The 27435-nt window shown below is 40.2% G+C and overlaps 1 protein-coding gene across 1 annotated transcript; it reads left to right on the forward strand.

Annotated features, from left to right (window-relative positions):
• The first annotated feature begins 1721 nt into the window (after nucleotides 1-1721).
• LOC139455714 (antiviral innate immune response receptor RIG-I-like) lies at nucleotides 1722-25582 on the forward strand. The gene is made up of 16 exons (XM_071237264.1): nucleotides 1722-1950; nucleotides 5074-5217; nucleotides 5673-5825; nucleotides 6125-6304; nucleotides 6507-6590; nucleotides 7027-7209; nucleotides 10635-10867; nucleotides 11083-11261; nucleotides 12291-12480; nucleotides 15155-15329; nucleotides 16189-16284; nucleotides 18415-18590; nucleotides 22290-22425; nucleotides 23291-23530; nucleotides 23940-24107; nucleotides 24548-25582. Exons 1-16 carry the CDS (start codon nucleotides 1803-1805, stop codon nucleotides 25162-25164), a joined length of 3102 nt encoding a protein of 1033 aa, XP_071093365.1. The 5' UTR covers nucleotides 1722-1802; the 3' UTR covers nucleotides 25165-25582.
• The last annotated feature ends 1853 nt before the right edge of the window (nucleotides 25583-27435 follow it).

Genomic DNA, 27435 nt, shown 5'->3' on the forward strand with positions numbered 1-27435 from the left:
TGAAATACTGCCGACGTGACTATAAATCTTAACTCACTCACTCACTAATTAGCTTTAATGTCAATTATATAATGTATGCTATTCTCCTGTCACTTTCAATACATTGTAATTTGTATGTGTATCATGTTTGGGAGAGGCATTCAAATGAGCAAAATCTTCTTATTTGCCAATACCTCCACTTTATGGAAATAAATATTTTTTATATCATAACCAATGTCATCATTTATGTCAGTCTTTAGATTAATGTAATCGTGTAATATGAGCATAAACTGTACAAGCACTATTATCACCTACGGTTTGGTCTTGTATGAATCACACAAGAATTTGTTGATAGGAATTTATTCCTGAATACCAAAATTGGTATTTGTGAATCGAGTAAATTTGGTCTGCATCAAGAACATGTATCACTTGTTGCAGTTGAGTTTATTTAAGTACATTCACGGTTCGTGAATAAAGACGCGTTTTATGTCACATTAAGAATTGGGGACATTTCATGAATGATAAATGTGGGGCAGTCGGGTAGCCGGGTAGTTAAAGCGTTCGCTCGTCACGCCGAAGACCCGGGTTCGATTCCCGACATGGGTATAATATGTGAAGCCCATTTCTGGCGTTTCCCGCCGTGATATTGCTGGAATATTGCTAAAAGCGGCGTAAAACCATATTCACTCATTCACTCACTCACTAATGATATATGTTGGATGGCGTAGTATTGCTCGTTGTAATCAACTCTGTAAATTGTCTACGCTGGAAATAATGGAAGAAGGGAACCATATTTTATTGGAACGCCCACATTTCACTGCTTCAAGAAATACTGAAGTTTTAATGGAATGCCCCTTACTTGGGTAAGTTCAAAATGTTAATATCTTGTAACGGGAAGAATATTTTAATGAATGTTCCTATTATGTAATTTGCAATGTGGCCCGTGAAGATCCGTGTTGAAATTGGTCTTCAGCAACCCAAGCTTGTCGAAAGAGGCGACTAACGGACTGGCTGACTTGGTTGACACATATCATGGTATCCAAACTGCGTAGTTCGATGCTCATGGTGTCAATCACTGGATTGACTGGTCGTGACTCGATTATTTACAGACCGCCGTCATATAGCTGGAATAATGTTGAGTGCGGCGTTAAACAACAAGCGCCAATGTCCATGTGTAAAATTACCGTACCTGTTTGCCACTGTAAAATGAATCCTACTGAGTGCGGGTGTCTTTGGCCTTTTTTCCGAATTAAGATAAAAATGGGCCCTGATGGAAAAAAAGATACTACGAGCGAACAAAATATTTATATTTTGTTTAAATCCCAGCTTACCCAGCCAACCAAGCACCAGTCATCGTGTAGAGATTAGGATTAGTCCGAGATCATAATCGTCTATATTCAAACCCATAGCGACTTAGCGACTCTGCAAAGGAACCCACAGCATTTTAGAATTCATTTAATTTCAACATAATTTGTAGAAATGTTTTACGTAATGGTTCAGGCACTGTTCAAAAGATACGTTTGACAATCAGCGATGTACACTGGCAAAAACGTAATGAATACCTCCTTTCATTAAAATCCAACATTTTAAACACTACACCTCGCCCATTACCCGCGCTGTGTACCACAATGTCACTTTGACCTGCGACAACAACCAATCACTATCCAACCACAGGCCGGGACATGTAGTGGATTTCCCAGTATGCTAAAATTAGATAGTCGTTTTCGATCGACAGTCGTGAAAGGCCAAGGGCCGAAGCACATACCCCTGCTTGTGACCAGACCTTTTTGGACCGCAGCTCACCTTCTAAACACCCTTACATTATGGCAGAAGTGGCATTGGAGGTCCCTGTACGTAGTGCCAGAGTAAACAACACAGCCTTTCTGGTGGAGAGTGTTGATATATATCGGGAAATGATCATAAGGAAGGTTCGATGTGGTTCATTCATCGGACATATGTGTTTTCCTGCAAGTAAGTGCCTTCAGGTGCAGTCATTTGATTTTCAGTAGGAGGTGTGTGAAATAATAATAAAGACCCTATTTTACTGCTGATCTAAAACCAAAATCCCGCCCGCCCCTCCTGAAATCAAATGGTTGCTCCCCTTTTGGTCGAAAAATGTACGTATTGTTCTCGCCGACGTGGCAAGCTGCGAAATCGTTTACTATTCGACACCCACTGATCGCTAATACATGGCTTTACGATACACGCCTTCATAAAGTTGTACCATAGTTTGGAGAAAAAGGGTATAAGATGTCAACAATATCTCTTAATTGAAACTCTGACGGAGCTACTCAAGGCCGGTGCATAGCCAGGATAGGACTTTTGTAGGTTGTTTATGAACGCGTGACTCGTAGCTATCGATCTACGACTTTGATGGATCTGACAGTTGACAACTTGGGCAACGTTGGGCCTAATTTCGGTTTCGTTTCATAGAAATGCAGTTCGTTTTCAATGTCAGCAAGCAGCTAATCGATTCGGGTTCTACTGTGCATGTAAGGCCTAAGGCTTGAACAAACATTTGTTAGTGTTCAAACCCCTTTGTCATCACATAAAGGTTCAAGTGAGCCTATGGCTGTTGCTGTCAGACGTAGGCCTCCTATCTAAATTGCAACATTATAAGTTGTAGCAGGATCACCTGGGGTACATGGGGTTCATGCGTCCCGCATTAGGTTCTATACCACGAGTGTCCTCCGGATCGTGGTATAAAACCCAACGCGGGACGCATAAAAACCCATGTACCCCGAGAAATCCTGCTACAACGACATTGTAAAAGAATTAACACGAATTCAAAATTGATAGGAAACAGCTGTTAGATTTAGCTGAAGTTAACTTGTACTGTGTCACGTGACGTCCACTGACTCGGAAAAAAGCGTCTTTTTGCTTTGAAGCGGGGTATAAGGGATTTATTCTAAATCTGAGAAATCAACGTTAAGCCTGTATTGCTCGTGGCGGGGTATAAGAGTTTTAATTCCCCGCTGAGAAATGTATAACCCTCCAAGGCGTGTTACACAGTATTTTATCAAGATCACATGCACCAATCAGATATCATCACTCTAACATGGAGGTATGATAAAAGAGTTTCTTCATTGTTGATGGTATCGTGGCCCAGTGTACACGATAGTTCAAATAATATGGCCACATCGACATATCATTGTTTCGTATCAATTAAACAAAAAATCGATAGGTATGTAGAATTATATAAAGTCGTTATATTTTGATTTCGTAAACCCCCAAACCCCCAAACCCCCAAACCCCCATTCCCAACTGTAATAAATACAAGCAATGACGCTCATTACACGGTTTTTTGTTGTTGCTTTTGGAAGCACAGACATATTCAGAGGGAATAGAAGAAATGGGCACCAACGCAGCAGTTCACAAATTAGTTGTTATGTTATTTTCTCGGACACGGAATAATGAACACAAACAGTATTCCAAAGTAAAATTTCTTTGAAAACGTTTCACGGCAGCTTTGACGTAATCGTAGTCGTCATAGCGCTTTCAACGGAGGTCTTCTTTCAGGTTAGGATTTTATTTGGTGCAAGGCCTGGCGTGTACGGGGGTTGAAGAAGCTCCTCGTACCAACATTGTCGCACAACAGCCTTTGCAAGTCGAGATGTGTGAGAAGAGGCATTGTCACGAAAAAGTAGCAGCAGTCAGCATTCCTCGCCGCCTTTCCTTGATAGAATCTCTCGGGCGATGGAGCAAATCAGCATTGTAGGCATCTGAGTGAGTGATTTGGGTTTAACGCCGCTTTTAACAGTATTCCAGTTATATCACGGTGTGTCAGCTTAATGTGGGAGGAAAGCCCGAAGTGATGCAGGACTCAGACGTTTACCACTTCGGTGAAACCCACGTATGTTGCTGACAAACCTAGAAACATAATCGGGGCGAACCAGGATTCGAACCAACAATCAAAGGGTGCCACCTAATCGTCTTCAGACTTTCCAAGTAATCACCAAGGATCACACCCTTTGCGTCACAGAATACAGTGGCCATAACTTTCTTCACTGATCTTGAAGACATGCCATTCCATGGATCGACGTTTTGACTCGAGATCATAGTGGTAGACCCATGTTTCATCATCCGTTACAAGTCTCTTTTTGAATTTGACAAAATCTTTCTTAAGTAGCTCTAAACTCTATCTGGCAATTTCAGTTCTTTTTTTCATAAAGATCAGAATTTAGAAACTTTGTCACCCAACGAGCAGATATCTTATTCATCTGTAAATGTTCATGAATAACAGTTTCAGTGGCTTAGACCTGTGTCTTCCTCAAGTTTCAGCAATGGTAATACGTCTATCTGAAAATATGAGTTTTTTCTATCTCCTTGATTGAATCTTCATCGAGGGACGTCGAGGGACGTCCATACGTAGGGTCATCATAAAGGCTTGTTCTCCCAGCCTTAAACATATCTGCCCAACGATTGAAAGTGGAATAGCTAAGGCACTCATCCCCATACACTTATGACATTCGGTCGTCAATGTCTTGGGGAGTATTTTTCTCTAAAGTCAAAAACTTTGACTGCTTGGTACTCGTTCGTTTCCCTTTCTGTGTCCATTTGGACCCCTATCACGTTCAACTGGCTGTCACAAAAATATACAAACGGCCTCAACAGACCAAATACACTTGCAATGAACTACTCAAACAATGTACTACATGACTAGTTCACTTAATTATGGCCCATGGTTGTAAGGTGGTCAGGCTCAGGACGTTTTTGCCTGCCATTGTAAATCGATTCAAAATTGAAAAATAGGTTTCCGATGTGTAACTAAGCTAGTACAATTACAACAAACTTGACAGGTTCTAATTAGCTTTTTTAATTCAGGTGTACAACCGACATGTTTTCTGATAAACAAGTGACTTGCCTTTGCGTGTGTTTGTGACGGGATCACGGTGGAGCAGGAAACGCTCACCTGTTCGCGAACCCCAAGGGATCATCTCTGTGTGATATTGATTCATGTACACATGTTTATGATATAGTCATAATTGTACAGTGCATTGGCAGACATGTCTTATAATTATGGAAATGCTTTTGTCGCTTTTATTTAGCTTTTCTTTAATAAATCATCTATTGATGACTGATGACTCACCACAGGTTTTCAGAAGACAATCCGCGACATACTGGAAAATGAAAATCAGGATAAACAGGTGAAAGCAACGACAATATTCCTGGACTACCTCAAGGAACGGAGAGATCCCCGGGACTATATGCTGTTCATGCAACTGCTGGAACAGAATGGTAGGAACCCGTCCACATTTAAATGTTTTTAATGCATTTCTGTTTATCATCAGTCGAGTAGGAATTCTACAATGACACTGACGAATGCTTGATTCTGATTGGTCAAAATACCATTAGATACCGCAAAATAAACAACCCTTTAAACACGGATACTTGCGCGTGCATGCATTGATATATCGATAGTCTACATGTCGATGCATATTTGTATTTGCCGAATAGAACTGTCTACGTTCGATATTAGAACATTATCAGATTGCACAAAAACTTGGTCACAACAGCTTGAACATGATCAAATCTAGTTTAGAACACAATTGTGGATATCAGTATATATTCTTACTCAAAACATGTGGATTCATCATATTAGATTGGGTTGCATTAAAATATAAATTTTCATATATTTCGCCGAATTTTACAAAACTAAAGAAGACAAGCATAGTTGATACTTATGATTTCAGGTTATGATGCTTTAGCAGAATTCCTGAAGGGGGAAACGGATCTTCATAAAGACGGAGAACACATGAGACTGATGAAATTCTTTGTTGAGGACATCAGTAATAGAATTGATGTGGAAGCTCTCTATCCATGTCTCGTTCAGGGCAACTGGTTGGGTAGGTTCTCATCCCTTCCGAAGACCGCTTGTAGTGATGACTAACTATCTTCGCCTTTCACTGTTGAGGAACAAGTTGCAATAGGTTGAAAGATACACTTATATCTCAATAAATTGACAACCTAAAATGTTTTTTATTGCAAGTTCGCATTTACAATGGTTAATTCCTTGTTCTTCATTTCCAAACTATGCACGTGTTGAAAATATGTGAACACAACTGATGGAGGGTATGCTAACGTATCACATCATCAAAGTCGTGTGGGTCAAAATGAGTCCTTACTATGTCCTTTATTGTACCAGATGAAGAAGACGGAAAGCGCCTGAGAAACATAGCGGCAACAACAGGCAGGATCCCTGCTGCCAGGTGGCTGGTTCTGATGATTCTTCCTCGCCGGAAGAAGAACTGGCTCAAGCAATTTCTGCAGCTTCTTCGGGATAATGGTTTTGACGAACTGGTTGAATGGATCGAAGGCGATGGCAGTGAGTGGCTGTTACTTCTGCATAGAACGTGCTAGTGGTCACTTAACCACTTCATGTCAGTGGAGACAGCAGGAACCATAATATATAGCTCAGAATCCTTAAAGGATAATGAATTCGAACCATTCCTTTTTGTATTCAGGTACTTGTCGTGAGCATATAAGAATGTGTCTTTAATGTTGTTATCTATATAACTTCGTACCAGGTTATCCAGGTTCCGCTGACGGTAGCGATTCATCTGAATACGAAACAAGAAGTGATGACACAGTGTCAATGAATAACTTGTCAGGTTTGTAACAACATAAATGATATCATGTTTATTAATTCTGACCAAATCTCCAAATGTTTACACTCATCATCATTCATATGATCTCCTTAAATTCGGATTTTTTTCATTTGCGGGTCATAATAGTTGCTCGGTGCCCATGGTTGCAATACAAACGACTAGAATGAGAATCAGATGGTCTTAATATATAACATGGCTACATGTGTGTCAACGTACGTAATGAAATTAACATTCATTGTACACAGGTTTTTTTTCATTTAACGGGACCATGTCATGTGCAATGTCATCTTCTAAAACAGTGGAAACATATGTTTATTTTTAACTGGTGCTATTTATTTTACACTTCCCACAGTAAAATTTTAAAGCTTACTGTATTTTTAAACAGCCCGCAAATACATATTTGATTTACACTGTGCTTTACCGATGTGTGTTTGTTAAGCTTCAGGTGACGCTTACAGCTTGAAAAATAATTTGGATCTAATCCCAGATGAAGATGAAACAAAACGTCCATTTACATATCTTGAAAAGACAGGACCTAGACGTGGTGACGTTTTAGGACTGCCTTTTAAGGACCTACGCATGGTTGACAAGTGGGTGGAGAAGACTTCAGACATTCCAAGAGGTATGTGTTATGATGCCATCAGACATCCTGACCGGAGATGGGAGGGTCGTGGGTTCGATCCCCGGCCGCGTCATACGAAAAAAACGTTAAACGATGGACGTACTTGCATGGCGCTCAGTATTAAGGGGCTGAAACAAGGACTAATCGGCTCGGAGTCAGTTCACTGTGTCTGAGTGGGGTATTCATGTTAAACCGTGGCATGGTATCTCAGTGGGCTAGCACAATAAATTTGCCGTTACTCCAGAGTAGTACAAACACACACAAACGGTTTTATAAGTGCAATAATATTGAACACAACGTTAAACCCCATTTCACCTCAACTTACCTGTGATGTCATCTCAGGAATAATAGATATGAAACGTATCCGTGTTGATTGTGGCATGAGAAATTCATCCCTGCTCTGGTAAAAAATAAATTTCAAAAATATCAAAAGCAGCAAGAAAAGAAACCTTTAAATTTTAATTCAGATACTGGGGAGGATTACAATGAAATCTTTTCCATTCATGAACTCAATACTGCCCTTGGGCAAGCTCATGACACTGCTGCAGGGTCTGATAATATACATTATCAACTCTTAAAACATTTACCGCAATCATGTTTAGAAACCCTCTTGATGATGATATTTGATAAAATCTGGACGTCAGGAGAATTTCCTTCTTCATGGCGTGAAGCTATCATTGTTCCCGTACCTAAACCTGGACGTGATTATACTGATCCTTCCAATTATCGACCAATTTCATTGACTAGTTGCGTTTGCAAAACCATGGAACGCATGGTCAATAACAGATTAACCTGGTACTTAGAAACCAATAACTTAATCACGAATATCCAATGTGGATTCCGTAAAAATCGCAGTACCATTGACCACTTAGTTCGACTGTAGTCATTCGTTAAGAATACCATTGTAAATAAGCAACATGCAGTGTCTATCTTTTTCTATCTAGAAAAAGCACATGACACTACATGGAAGCACGGTATTTTAAAAGATTTACATGACTTTGGATTGCGAGGCCGTTTGCCTCAATTTATATCCAAGTTTTTAACTGACAGGCAATTTCAAGTCCGCGTGGGTTCAACCCTGTCTGATCATTATAATCAGGATCAGGGTGTCCCACAAGGCAGTATTTTTTGTCTGTCACTTTGTTTAGCATCAAAATCAACAGTTTAGCAAAGGTTTTAAACGATTCAATTGATGGATCGTTGTTTGTGGATGACTTTAATGATTCTTGCCGTGGTAGGAACATGCATACAATTGAGAGGCAAATGCAATTGTGTTTAAATAAAATCCCAAAATGGTGTTTAGAAAATGGCTTTAAATTTTCCAAATCTAAAACTAACTGTATTCATTTTTGCAGAAAATGTAAACCTCACAAAGACCCAGAACTAATATTAGATAACTCCCCCATTAAAGTTGTAAAAGAAGCGAAATTTTTTGGTATAATTTTCGATCATCATTTAACCTTTTTACCACAATATAAAAAACTTAAAGAATAAATGTCTGAAAGCCCTAGACTTGTTAAAAGTTGTCTCTAATACCAAGTGGGGAGGGGTTCAGAAAACCCTCCTCCAACTTTACAGAGCTCTTATACGCTCTTAACTTGATTACGAGCTTCATCATCTATGTTGGGGCTTGTAAGAGCAATTTAGAATTATTAGACACCATTCATCACTAAGGCCTGAGGCTTTGTCTTGGAGCGTTCCGAACTTCACCTGTTCACAGTTTGTATGTGGAGGCTGATGAGCTATCCCTTAAACACCGACGCATTAAATATCTTTACAGTATATCTCTAAATTACGTTCTACTAAATCTAATCCAGCGTATAACTGTGTGTTTAATTGACTTTACGAAAATCTCTATAATAAAAAATCTTCTCTTATTACACCACTTGGAATAAGAATACAATCTAGGAAACATTGCCCCAACTCAGCTTTTCTCTTCTCCACCATGGCAGTTAGTGAAGCCAGAGGTGGACTTAACATTATCTCAACTCAAGAAATCCGACACGAATCAACTAATATCAACAGCAATATAATGAATTACGAAGCACATATGATACTTACAAATCTATATTTACAGATGGATCCAAAGATGGTGACGCTATTGCCAGCGCCACCGTCATTGGATCCAGGACTATCTCATCCCGGTTACCAGATAACTGTTCTATTGTCACAGCAGAAGCAAATGCTATTCTAACAGCACTAAATTATATCAACAATCAAACTAAACATAAAGAATTCATCATTTTTTTCAGACTCTCTTTCTTGCCTTCAGGCTATTAAAAACATGTCTTCCACACATCCAATTTTAAAAGAAATTATTGAATTGTTTAATCATCTTGCTACTGGCCAATACGACATCGTTTTCTGTTGGTTGCCCAGCCATGTCGGAATCACGGGGAACACAATGGCCGATGCTGCAGCGAAGGCAGCACTCAACAAATCTGTGACGCCACTTCTTGTCTCTTATAGCGATATAAAATCTGTAATTAGATGTTACATACGAGATTTGATGCAAAAGAAGTGGGACACCCAGGTAGGTACATGAATAAATAAATTACATGACATTAAGCCAAATATCGGTTACACCTACTTGGGTTGTCAGTCCAGAATTGAAGAGGTCGTATGAAGACGATGTCGTATTGGCCATTCTCGTTACACAAATGAATATCTGTTGAAAGGTGAGGATCCTCCGTTCTGCATCCCTTGTGATGAAAGAACCACGGTCAAGCATGTCCTGCTTGACCGTGTTGATTTTTCCATCACAAGGGATAACTATTTCAAGGTTACATCTATGAACGATCTTTTTAATACTATTAGTTGTCATTAAATTATTGGCTTTTTAAAGGAAATAGACTTGTTTAGTAAATTTTGTTAATTGTTTTGTATAAAAATAAATGATATTTTACCATTAGTAGAATAAATTGATATCTGTGAATGTTTGTGGCTGTATCCTCGAAGGGGGTTAACGTAGTGTAAAATTATTGTCCAAAATATTCAAAGTATGTTATTCCAACTATAGTTTTAATCGTAGCATATGTGTTCCTTTAATTTGGCTAAATTTCCCAATAATCGACAACAGCTGAAGGGCTGATGTAAATCCGGCTGGGGTCCATGCAGGTAGCAAAAGTACTGTAAGTCCCCATGGACCCCAGTATGGTGATCTTCCTTCAGTTGTTGGAGATCAATAGCCTTATTTTATAATGTATTGTTATGTATCGTAGTATTCCATTTTATACGTTTCAAAGTATTTATAATCTTTAATCTTGATAGTCACGATATGGCTGAGATATTGCCGATGTGACTTAAAACTTAACCCACTCACTCACTCACTGGTAAAAATATGATTACGTGTGACATTTTACATAGATATAAAATTTGGTTTATTTCTTAATGTAATGACTAGGTGTTGATACATGTTCTTTCAGACATTGACGATGCGAGTTTGGTATCAAGTATTGAGGAAAACGCACTACAAGACCTTAATGATCATGACTTTGTTTCACATGAACTAATGGAGACACGAGCTAACGTCTTCAAACCTCTCGAAAACCGACCATACCAAGACGAGTTGGTCAATGCGGTCGCTGACGGGAGCAATGCCATCATTATAGCGCCTACAGGATGCGGAAAGACAGTGGTGGCTCTCAGAATCATGCAGGTAGTTACACAATGAAAGCAAATATTTTACAATTTTAAGTTATCTGTACACAATAATGTGCGCAGACTCGCGTGGAAGAATGGTCGAATATCATTATAATATGCAGTCGTTACTGAGATGGCGGCATATACATATGATGGAAGGTCATGATATAGACAATACAGTGCGCTCATTATTGGTAATCTGAAAATGATAACCGTATTCTCTCTGAACAGGAGCACCTTCAGAAGATGCAAGGTCGCGGGAAAGTTGCTTTTTTTGCCAATGAGGTGACACTGGTAGACCAACAGCATGAAATGTGTAAGGGACATATTGAAGAGTCAGTCAAGACAGGGATGATTGTTGGAGAGACGAAGGATAAGAGCAAAATACCCCTTGGGGATTTAATCAGACAGTGAGTGCAGATAGAGTTTTATCGCAGTTTGTAAACGCTAGACCTATACCAGTAGGTCTTTGAAGATCAGTGTCATCATTCTTATTGACGATAGCAGTACTGGTTGTCATCGAAGTATCTAAAAGAGTGAGTGGAATTCGTAAAGGGAAATACAAAACCAGGAATATGCATCTCAGAAATAAAAAAAAAACGGGATTTCATTTAGAGAGAAAAGGGCTGGATCTTCTTAATGTACCAATATTATATGTGGCGGAACCCTGCTTAATCAAGCTGAAAATTCAAACCAATATGGAGATGTGTGCTTAATTTGCATTAACTATATCTTTATGGTCCATCATGCTGAAAGACACAAATTGTATATACCACACAAACCATCAAAGTGTAGATCACAGTGCTTATCGATCAGCCTCAACCTGTGCTCGTTGGTTAAGCAAAAAGGTATTACTAAGCGTCTGCCTCACTTTGGGCTCTCCTCCAAAATCCCCACATAGGTACAATGTGAGAAGCCCATTTCTGGTGTTCCCCGCTGTTATATTGCTGGAATATTGCTAAAAAGCGGCGTAAAACCATACTCACTCACTCACTCCACAAAATCAAGCTGACACGCCGTGATATAACTGAAAGATTTGTAGTGTTAAGTCAATTTATTATCAATCTATATCAGTTTATGATACAAACTATTCAAGCAATATCACAATGGGAGACACCAGAAATGGGCTTCACACATTGTACCCGTCTCGGGAATCAAACCCTGGTTGAAGCATGCCATCGTATCCCAATTGCGTAGATAGATGCTAATGAAGCCTGTCACTAGTTTGTCTGGACGAGATTCGATTATTTACAGACCGTCGTCATATAGCTGAAATAGTGCGGCGTAAAACGACGAAGGAACAAACAAACGTATTTTAATCTACTAGTATATGATTTTCCTAATTACCCTGTCTCATTGTACTAAATGCATTACCTAGGCCTCATTGAAAGTGAAGAAAACATCGAATGCCTTCACTCACCCTGTCTTCCACTCTTCAGAACTGACATCCTGTTCATGACGCCTCAGATCATTGTAGATGCCATAGCAGACAAAGCCATCGACTCCTTGTCGATATTCACATTGCTTGTGTTTGACGAATGTCACCACGTGCTGTCCAAACACCCTACCAGCAAGATCATGGCTATCTACATCGACCTGAAACTGGAAGGAGTGACACGTCTGCCTCAGGTATGTGACACCTCAAACGGTAAAGCCCGTTGACATTAAGTATTCTAGAAAGACATCACAATCTTCAGAGTTTCTCGGGTTTACTTTGAGCCAGTTCAACATCACCAGCATCTCGATTTCATTTATGAACAAGATTTCAAACACGTGTGGTTTGGGTTGTGAGTGTGTTGTTTGCGTGCGTGCGTGCGTACCTGCGTGCGTGCGTGTTGGGAGTGGAGTTGTGTGTCTTGTCATCTCCAACTGTAAATCTTCTTTGACATTAAGTATCCTGGAAAGACGCCTATGAGTGTTGTTAGGGTGATGTGTAGGTATGAGTATTGGGGGTCGTGTGTGTATGATTGTATTTTGGGGTAGTGTGTGTGTTTGTGTTGAGGGTTGTGTGTTGGGGATAGGGTGTGTGTGTGTTGGGGATAGGATGTGTATGTCGGGGTTGGTGTGTGAGTGGTTGGGGTTGCGTTGGGATTGGAGTGTGCATGTGTATCTGTGTGTACGGGTTTTGGGATGGGTTGAGGATTGCATATGTTTGTGTTCAGTGTATGTTGAGGGTTGGGTATGTGTATTGAGGGTAGTGTATGTGTTTGGGATGGAGTGTTCATATGAGTGTGTGTCTGTGTGCGTTGGGGATTGCGTGTGTTGGTGTTGTGCGTATGTCCTGGTGGTTGCGTGTGTATTTAGGGTAGGGTGTGTTGAGGCTGGTGTGGGTGTTGAGGTAGTGGTTTTGTGTGTGTTTGCACTGTGTGTTGTGAGTGGTGTGTGAGTGTGTGTGTGTGTGTGTATATAATGGGGTGGGTGTTTGTGTCTTGTAGGTGTTTTAGGTGTGTGTTGGGTTGTGGGTGTAAGTTTGGTGTGCAGTGCATGTTGTGGCAGATATGTGTATCTGTTGGGCGTGGTGTGTGTGTGTGCGTGCGTGCGTGCGTGCGTGTGTGTGTGTGTGTGTGGCGTGTATGTAGTGCGTGTGTTGGGTGTGTATGTAGTGAAGGTAGGGTCGGGTCTCTAGCTTAGAAATAAATTTCAATATCCAATTTGTTCCCATGGCAACAACTACAGTTTCATCAAAACACTTGACAAGATCAAGCAAGGCAATCGAGTTGTATGTTCAGTTTAAATTGCCAGTGCCAGCTTTGATTTAAGACCCAGCATTGCCATGGCTTATGCGAGAAATAACGCCATTGGTAAACCTGAAGTTGGCGAATCACAAGCATCGGTGGCAATGCAAGTCAATTTCAACAATGCCAAGAATAAAATTTTCTGCCTTTAGGCACGATGTCGGCAACCTGACAACTACCACAGATCGTGGACACTCAGGGACACCACACATCACCAAAGCAGCCAATAGTTCGAAACAGGACACTCCCTAGCCTGAGACGAACACAGCAAAACAAATGATTGTTTGACGCCCCATAAATATATATCTGCACAATAACCGTTTACGACCTGCGGAATCCGTGCAAGAAGGCCCTTTGTGTGCATTATTTCTTCTCAAGGACATTGACTTCAGAGGCTGCAGTGGCTTCCCCAATGTTAGATAAAGTAACGAATCCTGTTTCCTTCTTCAAAAGAGATAGTATGTATGTGTATCCGCTATGGGAGGAGCTTTAAACTGGATGTAGACAAGAAGGTCGTTTTTTTAATATGGTCGTCCACACACACAAATGATGTCCTTTGAGCTCAGAACATACACGTAATACCGTGGCCGTCAACGTCAACCCCAATGAGCATATGTGGAATGAGCTAGAACGACGTCAACGTTAAACAGGGCCACTGTATCTGCAGCGATAAGCAGGACTCTTCGGGAAGAATGTGATGACATTCTACAAGATGTGATCCGCAGGATTTTTGGTTCCATGGACAGGAGGTGCCCTGCAGTTATTCAGGCCAGTGGTGGGCACACGCGGTACTTGGCCTTATGACTGTTGTGCTTGATATTGTGGCGTAACCGACACGTGTAAAGACGTCTCCATGTTTCACTGTGTAATCACTGTGTAATCTGCCAAACACACACGTCCCATGTATCGCTTGTAAGCCTTGTTTAAGTCGGAGAATAATTTGTCAAATACCACAGATGCATTTATCTTAAGGCCAAGTATATTTCTATTCTATGATATTCACATATTGCCCCCACATCAACAAACCGAATCCGGGACTCAGGCATAACGCACGGAAGCTATAACCAAAAAAAGTGAAAAACAAAACAAAGCCAAATTTTATATAGATCACTAAATCTATCAATAATTTTACTACTGTTGCTCTGATAACTAATGTTTTTTCCATATATGGAACAAAGCTTTATCTATTTATCATATTAATCTTTAGGATCAACAAACCAGTTCACAATATTTGAATACATTTATATCTCGATATTCTTTTGTCGAGCTAAACTTATCTTATGGACCCTAGGATTGCTATGCTAGTCCTAAAAGGCGACTTAATGGGATCGGATAGTCAGCCTCGGTGGCTTGATTGCGTGTCATCGTAGGTAGGACGTTGCTCTGTTTCGATGCCAGATTCGATTATTTACAGACCGACGTGATTTCGCTGGAATGTATGGACTCCAAGAAGGGACATCGTCGCGTAGTTGTCGTCACATGTAGAACACACAACCAAAATGTAACAATCTCGAGGAAGTGTGAATATTGAAATGTGCGGCGTTAAACAACATTGGCCAACTTTACAGGTTGTGGGACTGACAGCATCCGTCGGAGTAGGGAAGAAGAAAGAAGCCACCTTAAAGAAAGGGGCTACTACTCACATCAGAACCTTGTGTTCTACCATGGATGCGACAGGAGGCTTGGTGACAGTCAGGAAGAACAAGGAGAATCTGGATGAACACACCCATTTCGTGGAGACAGGTAATTTGTACAAAACACTTATCCTGAACCACAGTAGTAATGATATGTCCTTTCTGCATTGTTAAAGGTTATATAAGCCGACCTCTTACTATTCATTCCTTATTTTATGATGTCACAAATTAATTATTAATAACACATGTTCGATTTTACACGATTTGTTTTCAAAATAGGGTAATAAACAGCAAAAAGGCACCTTTTCAAAGAACTGTGTCAGTATTATTGAACCAGGAAACCCAGGAAGTTGTGTCTCTCCCAACGGTATACAGAGCTTGGCCATCTGTAAAACGAGTATAGGTCTGGCCAGGGTACTTAGATGATGATACTTAACTCACCATGGTATACACATGTTTAAAATTGGGCAACATTCATCCTTCTATTGTCTCCACAAATGAAATATCAATAGTGTTTTAGAAAGGTTGTGCAAATGAATTACATTTAAGACTTAAAGGTGAACATAAAACATGTTCCACTCATTTATTTTACATATAATTAACCTGTATGTGAAATAGTAGTTATACAGAGAATTAATCATACATGTTTAGGGGGCACGGGTGGCCCAGTCGTCTAAGGCGCCGCGATTCGCTGTGCAGAGTTGCGTCCCTTGGGCACGCCAGAAACCTATGATTGTGGGTTCGAATCTCGGTTCGCCCCGATTATGTTTCTAGATTTGTCAGCACCATACCCGTGCTCGTGGGTTTCACCGAAGTGGTAAACGTCTGAGACCTGCATCACTTCGGGCTTTCCTCCCACATTAAGCTGACACGCCGCGATATAACTGGAATACTGTTAAAAGCGGCGTTAAACCCAACTCACTCACTCACTCATATATGTTTATCCCATTATGTTTCTTGTAATTTAGCTATCAAGAAAACAAATGAACGATCATCCGATCCCTTTAAGCAATGCGTAGTTGGCATCATGATGAAGATTGAAGAAAGAATGTCAAGTCATGAGTGTAAGTAAAGTTTAATAAAACGCTCCATATTTATTGCTCAATAATGCACAAATGTACATCATTGTAACCTTATATATATCGTTGCCCCTTCTAGATGACGAGGCAGCAGTATATAACAATTAAGTATAGTTTCACTATGAACCACACTAATCAACTCTGATGGCTCCGTGGTTTAGTGGATAGAGCGTCTGCCCGGAGAGCGGAAGGCCGTGGGTTCGATCCCCGGCCGCGTCATACCAAAATAGGTTAATTGATGGTACTTGTTGTTGCCCTGTCGGGCGCTCGGTATCAAGGGAATAACACAAGGATTGGTCGGCTAGAAGTCAGCATATGTGTCTGGATGGGGTATACATGTTAAACTGCGGCATCTCATAAGTGCAACCACCTTGAATGTGACGTTAAACACATTTCACCTTTGAAAAGGGTTGTTTAAGACCTTGCTGCCTAATTGCACAACCAAATACGTGTTTTGGAACAAAAGACACTATTGCCACTAAACAGGACACTGTATTGGAGTCTGACGCGCGGCACGTGGACACATGCACCGTAGTAGCTGTTCATTTGAGTGATTTGAAATGATTGCAAAGGTCTGCAACTGCTTAAATATTAATCGTAGATGTGATTGTCCCACAGGAATCATCATCGGATATAATAGAAGTGTCAAAGCTAAATTAGGAAAACTTTTCAACCCCTGCTGCTGTTTATGTCGATCGGATTGCGCATGTTTAATGTTTTAGTCTAGAGGTTTATTATCCCCCTGGCATACAATGCGGGGGGATATAGCGACCAGCCAATCTGTCTGTCGGTCGGTCCGTCCGTCTGTCCCTCCGTAATCAGTTCCTTTTCCGGGGCAGAACTCGAAAACAATTCAGTGTATTTGATCGAAACTTGGCAAATCTATCAGTCACATACTGAAGTGGTGCCTTTTGATATTAAGAATTTTAGAAATCTTTATTTTTTACGTTTCCATGGCAACAATTTGGACTTTGGTTCTATAAGGGTGGTGTTCATTTCCGGAGCGTAACTAAAACACCGTTAAATACTTTCTTACAAAACTTTACATGTCTACCAGGCACATACTGAACTGGTGTCTTTTGCTATTTAGGAATTTTAGAAATTTTTATTTTTTACGTTTTTCATGGCAACAAGTTGGATTTAAGTTATAATATAGGGTGGGTCCACTTATGGAGTATAATAAGTAAACTGTTTAACATTTCCTTGCCAAACATTGCATTTCTAGATATAAAGCACATACTGAACTGGTGCCATTTGATATTAAGGAGTTTTAGAAATGTTTATTTTAGAATTTCCATTGCAGCTATTTTGATATGGGCTGAGAGAAATGTTGGGTCAGTTACCTGGTTTGGTCCCATAACGTGTTAAAATGGGCGGGGTATTATCGATAACTTCGTTGACTATATGCTTGTTTAGTTATTGTTTTTTGTAATTTGTCATTTGTTTGCATAAAAAACCACAGAAACACACTCGTTTTACTTTCTATTTCATATGGATGCGACCATGGTGGATCTTTTGTGGGTAAACAATGTATGCTTCTTCAAGAACATTCAACTCTTGATTCATTACATACAGAACTGCACATTTACTTGTGGTTACTTTACAGACAGCTGCCGGGGGATATGTCATCTTTCTGATGACTCTTGTTAGACTCTAGCCATTAAAGGCAATAGAAGGCAATTAGGCAATTACTTCCATCACTGACAACATGAAGGTCGGTACATCCGTGTTCTCCCGTCGGCTTTGAGCAGCTGGAACCTGCTCTCATCAGAAAATAGCACACATTGCCAATTCCGAATTTGCCCAACTTTTTTGGTCTTCCATATCGTAGCCTGTCTGCAGTTCTACCAGTCACCCTGTAATGCTGCATCAGCTTGGTGATCGTCGTTTTCGTACAACGCATGAATCTTCCAGCTTGTGTTGTATACTCACCAGGGAAATGAGATCTACTTATTAAATATGTGTAGCAATACTGATCTGCTGTGCAGGTTGGAAGTCAGGCCCTAATAAATGACTTATATTACACACTGTATATCGGACAGACTCTAATGTCCCATCCTGAATGGCACGTGTTCCAATATGCCCTCTCAGCCTTTTTCTGTGTTTTGTTCCCAGCCGAACTTGGAATTGGAACAGAGGATGAACCTCTTGGTGGCAAGTTCAAGTCATACGCAGTCGGAGGGACAATGCAGTATCACCAGTGGCTCTATAAGCTGTACTACACAGTTATTCCCAGCATAAGAAATATCGACTTTCGTCGCTCGTATATCACGTGTGTGCAGCATCTCGTCGTGAGTATATAATCATATTATACACAAATAAATATTAATCAATATTAATTGACTTTAAAATCATATGTACATAACGACACACAAGACTAGGGCTTTCATGTTCATGAAGAATTTAACTTCATGAAATTCATGGATAGCTGACAAATTTAGGTGCTGCGATTCGTACTGATAACTGCTGATTGTCCGTTCGTATAAAATATATATGTTAACATTCAGTATTATACCTAGTTTGACAGCACCCGTGTAACATAAGACCGCATGCTTTATTCGTTATTAGTCAGTTGGTCATGTAACACACGCGATTATACCCTGTATGTCACATCTGCCTTTACTGAGTTGCTTCACATGGGTGAAATATCAAACACGCACAAAGTTATATACGTTTGCTAGACAGTATCGATGAGTGACATGTTGGTGTTGTTAGTGAAGGTTCTGGTTGATTTATTTCACTTCCAGGTCCCACTGGTCAAATAGTTCAGTATTGTTAAAGTTTAACTTACATCAACTGTAATTCTTACATATCCTTAGAACACTGTAATTTACAGATTGTTTGATAACACAGCTAAAATTAGAGATAACAATCACTGATGGAGCCAGTGGTTGCTAGCACATCATTCACCGATGAAATTTATCACCGTCATAGTTGTTCAGTCTACCTCACCTGCTGTACGTGTGCATATTGTTGGCCCGTCTTGTTCAATATCAGGAGCCCCTTTGGCTCCTGCTGAGACGATGAACTGGTACTGGAGATGGCAATGTTGGATCAGATGGCATATTGAGCCGTACGCTGACAGGGGAATTCACTGCAAGGGGAGGTAATTCGCTAGAACATCGATCATAGGTGAGGTGGGGTGAAATTGGGTTTAACGTCGCGTCCAAGATTTTTGTACTTATATAGCTACGTGCATGTGCGGGTTTGTATGGCTGTATCCCGAAAATTTGACGAAATGGTGTGGGACCTTTTTGATTTTTTTTTTAATTGACCATCCACTTCTGATTAAACTCAAAATGCACCTGGATCCCTTGTCTTCTTTTGAAGCGTTTTCAAACTGGTTGAGTTTCTCGGCACTCATAAGAAAGTTTGTTTTCAATGAGTGAATCATAAGTCCTGATTCTGCGCCGTCAGTAAGACACTTTGGGAGCTTTGCCCTTGACAGAGTGTCTGCAACAAACATGTACTTTCCTGGTACGTAAGCCACATCGAGTTGATATTTCTGCAGCCTTATAATCATTCATTGCAGCCTCAGTGATGCTTTGCACAGGTCCTTTCGTAAAATATTTTCGAGTGGTTTATACTCGCTCTCAACTTTAACAATTTTGTTATAAATGTACTGGTTAAACTTTTCACAAGCGCACACAATAGCCAAAAGCTCTATTTCACTTTGTGCATAATTTCTTACCGCTTTTGTGAGAGCTCTTGATGCATATGCTGTGCGGTGTTTGTTTTGAAACAGACAGACTCCCAAGCCATTTTGTGAAGCATCAGCTTGTACGTACTCTCTTCGTCAAAGAACTTGAGAATTGGGTTGTTGGTCAGAAACGATTTCAGTTTAGGTAGGATTTCTTTTTTGAGAATGTCTGACATGTTTTGGATATATACTGAGATAAGAAACTGATAGTTCCCAGTTGTCTCCGGTTTCAAGTCATTTTCTGTGATAATGTTCCCAAGGTAATTAACTTCTTTGACCTTCAGTTGAACGTTGTATCGTTATCCCCGCCACGAAGTGTGTCGGAGGATAGAGGAGTTCGTCCATCCGTCCGCTTCTCAATGGAGACAAATTTGTCTCAAAAACTATTTAAGTAAGAAAAATGAAATTTTACACAATGATACACACTGATTTGTTACTGGTCCCGATTTCAAATTAGTTAAAATTGGTGTCTTAGATTAATCTTTGACTCAGAAGTGGCCCTTGTTCCACGTTTTTCAACATAGTGCATACTGCAAGAAATGGGGGCGCGTTTTCCCAGAACCTACTGTGGTGGTGTATTTGAATGAAACTTTGCAAGCTTATCTAAGATATACTTATCAAGACTAAATTGGTGCAATAAAAAAATTCAGAGAAGGGTCGTTTTGTGTGTATTAATTTCACATTTAATATATATTTCTGATGACGTAAAGTGACCCTACTGCTTATCTCTTCTTAAGGCTTTAGAGGACTCTTTTTTGTAGTTCTTCATTCTTCTTTTGAAAAATTACATTTGCCTAAATGATCCTCCATGGCAATCGCTTAAAGCGGTAGAGCCAAAATGGAGCGTTACAAATACACATTGTGAAAAACATACCGGTTCCTGTCCTCCTCATCCAGTGTCACGTTCTCTTGATCGCGTAGTCACTGAAGTGATAATTTGCCATCCGGTTTCCCAGTGTTATTTCCATAAAATGTTAAAATCACAATTGTTGGTCTGATGAGTTGTTCACTGTGCAGCACATACAATACTGACGCAGTAGTACCTTTGCTTCAGCTCCCGTGTCAAGTGTTAACTTGATATCTTTGTCTTGAACTCTATCTCTTATGCCATGATGTCTCACAAGTGTCAACTCAAACAGATCAAATAAACATTTCTGCAACATGATTTGAATATATTTGTTTATATTTTTATATGAATTATTAAGCAAGTGTTTGCACTATGACACCTGGATTGTTTTTGATGTGCCACTTTGGGCGTGCCTGACTCGAAAAAAAGAGGAGTATATCATGTCCTCTATACCCAGATTTAGTACACATAGGGCCATGAGCTGGGCTCTATCTAAAAAGATGCTTGGTTCCACAACGCTTGCAATCGGAGCTTTCATATCCGCTTGTTAGTTTCCAGCGACAGGTTTTACGACAGGTTTTCCTCTCTGGTGTGCATGAAGAGTTGCTTCCCTTTGATCATGTTGAATCTACGTGATCTGAGCCGCCGTAGCTTCCCATAATAAACGTTCCTTTGATCTCTCATCTGACTAAACTTATCCTGTCTCGAATCATAAAATCTGATCGATCACATTATTCAATGTTTACCACGGTTTTTTTAGTTCTGTGTTTAGTTCTGGGTTTTGCTTGCACAAGCCATAATCGATAGCGCTTCATAATCGTTTTTTTTTTGTTTTGTTTTTGGGGGGGGGGGGGGGTTGCAATACTGCTCGAAATTCGTAATGAAAGGCCCTAGCTTACCTAATCCCCTGGGATGTCGAACTTGATGATGTTATAAACGTCGATGGATTCGTCACCGCTACAATAAAGCAGCATGGCGACATTCGTCGGCTCGTCTTTTTGCACTTCCCTATGCGTCCGAGGTTTCTGTATCCAGTATCTCCACGAAATTTCATTCGAAGGAAAGAGGGTCTGGTATTTTGAACCGATATATAATGCCTTGAAACATATCGGCTTATCTCATACCCGTCATCTTTGACAAAAGTCATGTTCCAATACCGGACGCTTTATTTGTGTTCCTTACTGATTGGTCAATTGATCATGTGACACACACGCGACATTGCATGTTGCTATATATTTCACAACCCTGCCCATGTTCTTAGCTTTCGTGGTACACGAATAGTACTGCGTCTTACTGGACTTCGTATACAAATTATACGACTGATGAGTTTTAAAGATGCACAAATACCAATAGTTCCTGTCTTTTAGCACGTATCCTAACTTGCCTCGGTTTCTGAAGATGTTGTTATTGGCTAATAAATATATGTATTGTTGCCATTCTCAGATCTATAACAATGCGTTATTCATCAACGAACATTGCCGAGCCCGCGATGGAATGCTTGTCATTGAGAAGGCCTTTCGTGACCCTCTACCAAATGTCGGATGCGACACAGAGATTTGGCTTAACAGACTTTATACTGGTACGGATATAAGAGTTTTCAGAGTTTTCATTTGCCCGTTGATATTTACCGATTTCCTATGAGGTAGAAGCAGTCGTAATTGTAATTTTTATATTGCAAGATGCAGAGGCAAGAACTTGCAAACAAACTGACCTGTATCACAATACCTTTTGCTGCAATATGTGCGAAATAAATAAAGCAAAATAGTAACATAATCCATGCTTCATGGGTTTGTGTACACTGCGATCCCCCATCACCCGACCACTCGGTGGTGTAGCGGTGAGGTGTAGCTTTTCATATAATTCTCACCTGTTTTGCCTTTGACGCCTGAAGGAATTGGTTTTGTCAGATATTCGAGACTGGCTATTCTCTGACGTTGACGTTCCGTGTTATATTTGGTCAGCTGATTAAATGAGACCGTTTTTACTCACTGAAGTGAAATTAAAGCGGCTTACGGGATAGGGTGGTAAGGCTCGCTGATGTGGTTGATGCATGTCATCGCTTCCCAATTACACGGATGGATGCTCATGATGTCAATCACTAAATTGTCTGGTCCAGACTCGATTATTTCCAGACCGCTGTCCGATAGCAGGAATATTGCTGCGTTAAACAACGAACAAGCAAAATTACCATTACTGTAAGCATATGGCCGATGTTGCATGAGATGTAACCATCATGTAATCAGAACGCTAATGTTCCTGAGCATTTTCCTGAGCATTTGCTGCTTCCCTTCTGGCTTCGACCAGGTAGCGGCTTGATTCGCTGGATAAAAATAGCGACGACACTGACCAGTGGTCATGTAAACTCGCGGATGATGGAGGAAAGTGGTGTATGCACAAACTGGAAATATTGGCGACATTCTGGGTTGCATTTTTAATAATTGCAGAAAATTGGCAGAAGCTTGAAGCAGAATCGAGAACCCATGTCATCCTGAACCCACGACTCATCTTACTGAGGTTGGAAGTGTTGAATCAAGTCTGTAAAAAACCTACTTCCAGGATTTTGATTCTTGTGAAATTGCGTTCTCTCGCTAGAGCCCTCTGTCGAGTGTTGACTGAGATGGCGGAAACCAAAAACCTGAACCCTGTGATTGTGACCGGGTGTGGAGCACCGGGTGATAAAGGAGGTTGGTGAGAAAGAGTGAGGTACTACTTAATGGGATGGGTCGGCAAGGGGTGCTATTGGATTTGTCCCTGCGCCACATGCTCAATACACACATACACACACACACACACACACACACACACACACATATATATATATATATATATATATATATATCCTGTTATTTCTTCTTTGTTGTTTGATGTTTAACAGCGCATTCAGCAATATTTCATTTTTTTAAAGAAAATTGATATTCTGTACCCAAGTGCTGTGAAAGGTCTCCATGCTTCATTAGCCGTTCACTGCTTGATGTTCTGAAGAATACTATGTGCACCTCCTTTTGGCAAAAATAATTGTACATCCCATCGATTATCGATTCCCCCTTATATTATTAAACTGGTAAGCAAATGTAAGAATTTCAATTGTTTCAGGTATGACCAGGCCTCGGCAGATTGAAGCTGTGAAAAGTTTCAAGTGGGGTCAGAGTCGTGTGGCAGTTGCGACTTCTGTGGCAGAGGAGGGGATAGATATCACCACGTGCAGCTTGGTCATCAGATATGAGTATGTGTCCAATGAGATAGGCATGATCCAAGCAAGAGGTAAGATGTGATCTTGATATGTGTAATATATGTAGTTTATATAAATATGGATACTTCTGGCAACAGTATCTTCATTAATAAACGAGTAGCTCAGTCTGCATGGGTGCCGCAATTCACTATGCTGCGTTTGTAATGACAATGGGTTCGAATCCAAGCTTCCCCCAAATTAGGTATCTAGGTTTGTCAGCACCACACCCTTGCTTTGGGTTTCACCAAAGTGGTAAACGTCTTAGCCCATCATCACGTCAAGCTGACACGCCATGATATAACTGAAATGATGTTCAAACAAAAGTGGCGTTACACTGCACTCACTTCTCTTCTCACCATTATATCAGTATCTAAGACAGGTGTTAAATCCAACTCATTCATTTATTATATCGCTTCGACTGCTGTATGCGACACATTGGTAGGTACCGTATTACAACTTCTGTGTTGTCAAGGTCGAGCATCGCGAGTCGAGGACGGCACCTATTGTCTCATTACCGGGAACTCTTCATTGGCGACTAGGGAAGAAACCAACGCCCAGTTAGAGATCGTTATGAACGAAGCTGTTGATGCATTACAGAACGAGTTCGACCAAGATCCCATCTCTTTCCGACAGTCGATTGAGGAGATTCAAAGGAAGCAAAAACTGGAAAGAGAGCAAAATGAACAACGTTCCCAAAAGCGTCCGAAAAACCTTGCGACATTTCGACTACATTGCTACAAATGCACTGAATACATATGTGATTCTTCTGATATTAGAGTTGTCAACTCGGCACATCACATGGTGATGGCCCCCAGCATTGGCAAGTTGATTACAGTGAAATACAATAAGACACCTGTTGAGTTTGATGGCTTGAAGAAGTACTGCAAAATCCACTGCAAAAAGTGTGACCTCGACTGGGGTGTTGGCATGGTGTACAAGGATGTCAAGTTGGTTGTGTTATCAATGAAAGGCGTGATGGCTTACGACAGACGTGGTTACCAATATCATCGCAAATATTGGAAGGATGCGCCGTTTGACTGTTCAGCAATGACGGAAAGGGATATGTTGAATTATACAGAATCGTTTTGAGTGATACCATATTTGCAGAAATTATGCTTTGCTTTGGCAATTGCAAATAAAAACAGTACACACCCGTGAAAAAGGCAGGGCTCAAGACGAAACGGCAGGGCGCAAATAAACCAAAGGGCAGGGCGCTGCGCCCTGCTAAATGTGGCTAGGGGAACACTAAATATACACTGTATATACGTGATCTCATTTAAGCTACCAAATGAGTAGGCATTTCTGAATCTTAAACTTTGTAGATGGTGTTGTAAAATATTGTTGATGTGTATTACTTATAATAAGATAACGTATAATCCGTTGTCTGATATATATTTTGTCTTGTACATGTTTTCAAATGATTCTTTCTGCATTAATTCTACGTTTTGGTACAATTTAGAAAGGCTTGTGAAAGGACTTCAGTATTAAAGCTGTCCTTTGCGTTTTGGCGACCCACAATTATCACTACTTTCAGTTAGGGGAACACCTCGAAATGTACGAGTGATCACGATTTGACATCGCATTTAGCCAATGGGCTTCACAGATCGTACCCATGTGAGAAATCGTACCAATGTTTTCGAGGTGACGAGCTGATGCTTGAACCTCCGGACTACCCAACCGCCGACACGAAAGTGGATATGATCACAAATGGCTGCATAAAATAGTGAATAGTTACCAGAATACCGAGGAATATTGGCAGTGGAAATTGCATTGTGATATTGTTATACACAGTGACTGTAGATGGCAATTAGCAATTTTAGATATTGCAAACCTGATGGCCAGTTCCATAAACTGAAAAGTATGTTCAATCATTGATTTACGTACTTGTAAATGTATTGTTGTGACAATGACATGTTGTGTTGTCACTGATTTGCCGCGATACATACTGGTTACATAATACACGCGGGCTGCAATATGTTCAGTGAGCGTAGCCACACATTGTTGCCAGTAAACAGGATAGAAATCATGATACACTACATTTTTTAGCGACAACACACACGAATTTATCGTGTCATGTTGTCTGGGGATATCCACTTTGCTTGCCTCGAAGAAACTGTGGTACACATGAACATTTTCAATACCTCCTATGTATGAGAGTGCTATTGACCAATCTAGGAACAATATATAAGTTTGTTTCAATGCAAGTTTAGACGTTTTCTGTAATCAGACTGGTAACCGACTAAATAAATTGATTCAGCCAATTGCGTCATACTCATTCTCTTATCTAACATCAAAGAATTGAAATAAACATACCTGGTACTGCTTACTGAGCGCAGTGATAATGTACCGTTATAATGGCAGGTTACTATATTTCATGGCTGCATTTCATCCCATTTCAAGACAACTAAGAATTTGTCACCACGACACTCAACGAATACGATTTATGATCTTTTTTAGGAATTCCGGTACGGAACGGAACATTAACCAATAAATGAAATTATAGAATGTTGACACTTTCCTTATTTAATTATGTAAAAATATCATAAATTCTGTTTCAACATCGTAGATCTTTGGTCTGAAATACGGGATCAGAGATTGATTGCGTGTTGAACTTGTCTCAAAAGACCCTGTTCTTCCTTTTTTATATCTAAATCAGTGATAGACATGACCATGGACTATATCCTATCAGTTGTAAAGATACGAGATAAATGTTCTATATCGGAATAGGTAGTCGTTCAACGTCCATCATTGCTTAACAACGTGACAGAGACGAATGTGCTCCATCGAGCATTCAAGCTCTGAGGACTTTTTTTTCAAAGATAAAAGCCACAACGCCGTTACGTTGAAAAACGAAAGATTACATGTTCCGTATTTTTTTCGCGCTCCCTGTACTCCTTGGTTAAATCTGTGAAACACCTGGCACACACACACTCGCAAATTTAGCAAAACATCAGAAGGGCAAATACTCATGGAACGAGGTTTTAAAACAGTTCAGAATTCCAATAGCCTCAAATGGGTTGCTTCCCTTTGATAGTCAGCACTTTGATATTCACAGGAAAAAGACATGATTCGGCACAAAAGGAAGATAGAAATGCATTAAAGAAAAAAAGACCCAGAAATCGGCCAACGAAATGGAGCACGAATTGCGAAACATTAAGTTTTCGCTATTATTCTGCTAAGATACTTTATTATCTCAGTATTTGTCCGTAATGAATAATTACACGAAGGGTTTATTTGAAGAAGAATATAGAGACCCTGTAGCCGGGGCAATTTCAGCCATTTGAGCATCTTATTGTTAGCAACCTTACATAGCATCACAAGAAGTGTACAGCGAATTATGTCGCATCAGACCACTGGATC

The sequence above is a fragment of the Haliotis cracherodii genome, unplaced genomic scaffold, assembly GCF_022045235.1.
Source record: "Haliotis cracherodii isolate W230 unplaced genomic scaffold, xgHalCrac1.p SCAF_11, whole genome shotgun sequence".
Lineage (NCBI taxonomy): Eukaryota > Metazoa > Mollusca > Gastropoda > Lepetellida > Haliotidae > Haliotis > Haliotis cracherodii.

Bases quoted from the DNA above. Each gene is read 5' to 3' on its own strand.
- LOC139455714 (XM_071237264.1), top strand. From the start codon at position 1,803: ATGGCAGAAGTGGCATTGGAGGTCCCTGTACGTAGTGCCAGAGTAAAC. The intron at 5,826-6,124 runs GTAGGTTCTCAT...TTATTGTACCAG, and splicing joins CGTTCAGGGCAACTGGTTGG to ATGAAGAAGACGGAAAGCGC. The intron at 11,262-12,290 runs GTGAGTGCAGAT...TCCACTCTTCAG, and splicing joins CTTGGGGATTTAATCAGACA to AACTGACATCCTGTTCATGA.